Source organism: Montipora foliosa, chromosome 11 (genome assembly GCF_036669935.1).
Source record: "Montipora foliosa isolate CH-2021 chromosome 11, ASM3666993v2, whole genome shotgun sequence".
NCBI lineage: Eukaryota > Metazoa > Cnidaria > Anthozoa > Scleractinia > Acroporidae > Montipora > Montipora foliosa.
In genome coordinates this window covers 4,781,952-4,786,951 of record NC_090879.1, presented here as the reverse complement: position 1 = coordinate 4,786,951, position 5,000 = coordinate 4,781,952, and the positions used below count along the sequence as shown (strand labels likewise).

Here is a 5,000-nt window from a genome sequence, read left to right as displayed (position 1 = left end):
TGCGAATCGCACCCGTCACCTTTCTAGTCACAAAGTAACTCGTGAACCGGGCACCGTGACACAATCCGGGCTCCAGGTCTAAAACACGGGTCACTTTTGACGGGTTACTCGTGGCAGGTCATTATTTTACCTTTTCGAAAGTAACCCAAAACCCTAATTGATTTGGGTAACCATAGACCTAAACTTGGCTTTTAGGCCTAAGGTTAGACAAATTGAGGGTTTGTGGTTACTTTCGAAAAGGTAAAACAATGACCTGCAAGTACGAGTGACCCGTCAAACTGAAAGTGACCTTTGGTTTAGACCCCACCCAATCTCGGTCATAAATTTCTGGGACACTTGATGCCACACATAAATTCACCCCTTCCCCCCTTTTCGAAGTTGTAGGGAAAAAAAAACTATTGACTTTTCTCATGAATGCCCAAAGTCATAGCGCGATTGATCAACATTGAAAAGGGGGGAAGAGGTTGTATTTTGGGTCGGTGTCACCATCTTTTTGCCTGGGATTGTAGCTAGACGTCATAGCGGACCGAAGTAGGGATTAACGTGCATTTAATTTCATAACTTACAGTTTAAGTTACCACTTAATAGCACTTAAAAGAAAAATGTAATACCATCAAGGCCAGGCGAAACAATCAAGCATTACTTTCAACATCTTGTGTCTTTCAACTTTGCAGTGAAATGGTTTTCCGACATGTGTGACTAGGTCAAACATTTTCATTTATTTAAATGCTCGGCTCGTTTAACTGCCAACATTACAAACTTTCGGTGATTAGCAAACGTAACAGTCGTGTTGACGCATTGATTTTTAGAATTTCAGCGGTTATGGGCAAAAAGAGTAATGCTGGCTCACTTCGCCATATGTTTCTCTCTTTCGTTCACGGCGTGTTGATCGACCATGATGCCGGACGACAAATACGGTTCATCGTAGCCGCCGGGCCGGCTGTAACTGGCTTAACAATACAGCCCATGTATCCCTCTAAGAAGACATCATTTTGACGTCGATAGACTTAACAGCAGCAATGAGAATGATGCCGTGAAAGGTGTAATAATTATAAGATTGTTTTGATCATTGGAAAGCCATGGCATTTTGCCAAATTTTATGCAAATATATCTTTCCACGCGAAGAAAACAGTTTTCGAAGTGACTTGTACTGAATATTTACTACTTTTAATTCCGAAAAACGCCAAAAACTGTAACTCAATCTTAACTCAAACTTAGCTCAATCTTAACTCAAACTCAACTCAACTCGTAATTCGATGAATAGCCGATCCCATGATGGCTTGGCCAATCAAAACTCTCGAATTGCATTATCCAATGATCCAGTTTTTAATAATACGTAGTAAGCCTTCTACATATTCATTAAGATCGAATGATGGTAAAATCCTTAGTGTACCACCAGTTAAGGGAAAGAAAACATTAGGTGATAGGTCTTTTATGCTGGCTGCACCTAAGTTATGGAACGACTTACCCAGAGACTTGCGTTTAGTTGACAACATAAGTAGTTTTAAGAAACAACTTAAGACACATCTGTTCAAATTAGCCTATAGTCTCTAGCTTCATTACTTATGATTTTGAATATTATTATTATTATTATTATTATTATTATTATGTTTTATACTTTTACATATAGAGATTACTATATATTTTTTAATTGATTTATAGGAATTTATTATTTCTCATATTAGTTTCTTTTTAGCGAAACATAAAGCGTGTATGATAATTTGTATTGATATATGCGCTATAGAAACCAATAAATTATTATTATTATTATTATTATTATTATTATTATTATTAGCACCGTGGCAGTCATGCAACCTCTAACCACATGGGTGGAACAAAAAGGCCCATGAAAGATAACTAGATCTCTTCTTCGCTAAGCAGGTGGTTTGACGAATTTTAGACACTTCTTTCCACCGGGGCTGACTTTCGAGTGATCGTTTTGAATATGACCGTGCGAAAACCTGGACCGAAGTAAAAGGAGACCGCGAGGGAGGAGGGGCAGAGGATAAGAAGTGAGAGTTCCTCGCTCGTTCTCCTCGCCCCATTCCCCTTCGTTTGCTTTTCTTGTAGCCATGAACCCCGGTGGAAAAAAAGCTTCCAAAAATTGATCAAACCGCCTGCTGCGCAGGCTATTTCTTGCTTTGCTGAAATCCACTGCTAAGAGATCCAAATGTGCCTGGAGGTTTACAGAGTACCCGGCTCAAACGTTCTTCTGAAGTCTTTCTAGCACGATGGACTAGATGGTGTTGCTAGTTTATTAGCCCAGAGCCTAAGAGCTCTAGCCCTGTTTGAAATAATTTATATAATTTATACTGGGCAAGAGCTCTCCCGCTCTGGGCTAATAGGCGAATCTTTGCTGATGTCATTGATTAAACTTTGTCTCGTGTACATACAAGTTTGCTAAACAGAAGGCACCATACTATTTACAAATTGACCTCAAACGCGGGTAAAAGAACGTGTTTAAACCTCTAATCTTACGCCTTTTAGCTTTGATAACGAGCAAGTTATTGGCCATCAATAACTGATAGAACCTTGGGTGGCAAAAGCTCACTAAGCGCTAATGAGCTCATATATTCTTCATGTAAAATTTCGAATTTTCAAAGTGTCATTACTCAGAGATTACCTGGCAAATTGCACGCATAGTTTTAGAGATAGCTCATTATGTAATGGACTTTCAATAGTCTGTACTGCTTCTTTTAGCTGGTAGATTAGAAAGCGATAGGCTTATGCCAATGAGGTAAAAAATGTCAGCAAAGACTCCCCTATAAAGTATCAATACCATCTTGCCTTGTTTAGTCGGAGCCACTCTTATGCTAAAGTGCACACACGTGAAAAAAATGTTTATAGCTATGTCAATAATGTAGTAGATCCAGTTCTCAATTCCGAGGTTGAGTACTGCAGGTTCAATTCATCACTTACATACATACACATACATATTTAATAATCCTAGAAGTCGTGAGACTTTACAGGATACGTTTAAAACAACACAATAGTATACCACGAAAGTCATGAGAATTGCTACATGCATCAGCCACTTCTTCACAAGTCAGTTCCATAACTGGGATTTTATAGCAGCTTTCTATAAACCCACCAGGCTAGAGAGGTACCCAAAATTAATTTATTTTCCAAGTTTCCATGGCTAACTACTGTAAATTCCATAAATAGCAAATTTATGGAACACAACAACTCCTGACAGAAGTTAAAAGATGGTACTTTTTCGTAATTTAAATCTTATTCTATTCCTACTTAACCGCTTTTAAAAATGTACAGTACTTCATTGCAACAAAATTATTTAACTTCATTCCAGCATCATTGAACTATCGTGCTGCCTTTTGGGCGTCTTCAGAGGATAAAACGTCCAGACTACAATTTGAACAACAGCTACAACTAGAGGAACCATACACAGAAGACAAAACATGGCATCTAGAAGCTGTGGCGAGGGGCCAGCTGAAAAAGAAAAATCAACTCAACTCCTACACTGGAAGCAGAGTCTTCTTCGATCTTCGTAGAAAAATCGAGAAGAGGAAGGAAACTCTGCCAGTCGCCTCGACATTTCGTATTGAGCATGCGTTAAAAATTCAAATGTATTCGGGTGTCAGTCACGCATGCATGACCATGCAGTAACCGCAAAACCACAAATTAAACCCAAACAAACATTCGGGATATTTTCCAACAACTCTGGCAAACACACAACAACCAAGGAATCATTTCCTTGGAAACTCAAGATAGTTCCTTTTTTTCCCTGAAAAAATTTATAGGTTTCTGGCAGAATTGTTTCTGTAAAAGACATACAGAGGAAATACTCATGGGGATTTTATAGACGGTTACAATTGCCACGCTGATAAAAGTAAATTAAAAAAGAATATTGATGACGCGTGGCAATTGATTATGCGCAAAAAAAAAAAAACAGGATAATTGAAAAGTCGAAACTGAACTGACTTATCCGTTTCTTTAGATGAGCAGCAAATCAAAGAAAGTCAAGGCGGCTGGCAGAGTCTCCTTCCTCTTCCTGATTTTGCTAGGAAGATCAAAGGAGACTCCGCTCGCAAGATACTCAACTCCCTTGCAACCCAAGCCGACTTCCTTTCAAGACATGCAGTACACTGTGACACTCTGCATCTTGATGTTTGATGGGGGAAGGGGGGGGGGGGGGGGGGGGGGGAGACTCGCATATGAAAGGGGCAGGAATACTCGTCGTCTCACTTATGTACCACTCAAATTGAAATTTCAACACCCCCCAGGGCATTTTTGTTCAAAGCCCCCCTCCACGGGCCAAAAAGCTGTTCAAATGCCTTATCATAGGTCCACTTTAGGTGATCAAATGCCTCCACCTCCAGGAAAATTACCAGATTACTGTTTTAACTTTTCAGTAGCTTCTACTATGCTTCTGAACCTGTGTATGTAAACATGGTTTAATAGACAACACCAAGGAGAACCAGGGCCCTACATGGCACAAGGCACAAGGTAACAGGTATAAATATCCAAAGAGAACCAATAACAAAGTTGGCAAATTTTGATGTCGAATTGTTATCAATAAACCTCTATTATACAAAAGTAAGGTTATGTCTATGTGGATCAACTGCATGTAAGTATTACAATAGCGTAGAGAAACACGTAGAGAATACGTGACATGGAAACGTAACATGAAATCGTGGCTAGCGATCAAATTCCCCACCCCCTGAGTGGCGATCAAATGCCCCGCTCCTGGGAAGCCTAGGATGATCAAATTCCCTTCCCCAGGCAGGAAAAGGAGTCAAATGCCCGGAGTATGCCTGGGAGGGGGATGTTGAAGCTTCAATTTGACTGGTACATTAGGGGTGTAAATTTCGAATTTCTGGGCGAAACGCCATCATGGATGTATATAGCCATGAAATTTAGGATTGCATACGAAGAAATATAAAAATATGTATTTAATCAGTTTTAAATATAGTCTCTTTTAGGGGTAAAAAAAAAAAAGCCTGGGCCACGCCCAGATTGGTCTCCTTTAGGGGTTTAATTCA

General features: G+C 39.6%; 1 protein-coding gene across 1 annotated transcript in view; it reads right to left on the bottom strand.

Annotated features, from left to right (window-relative positions):
* Positions 1 to 1,317: 1,317 nt before the first annotated feature.
* Positions 1,318 to 5,000, bottom strand: part of LOC137975988 (transmembrane protein 180-like) — a 33,315-nt gene continuing 29,632 nt past the window's right edge. The window contains exon 17 of the mRNA XM_068823225.1: positions 1,318 to 3,447. Coding sequence (XP_068679326.1) covers positions 3,299 to 3,447 — 149 coding nt within the window. The 3' untranslated portion in view covers positions 1,318 to 3,298. The remainder of the gene's footprint in view (positions 3,448 to 5,000) is intronic.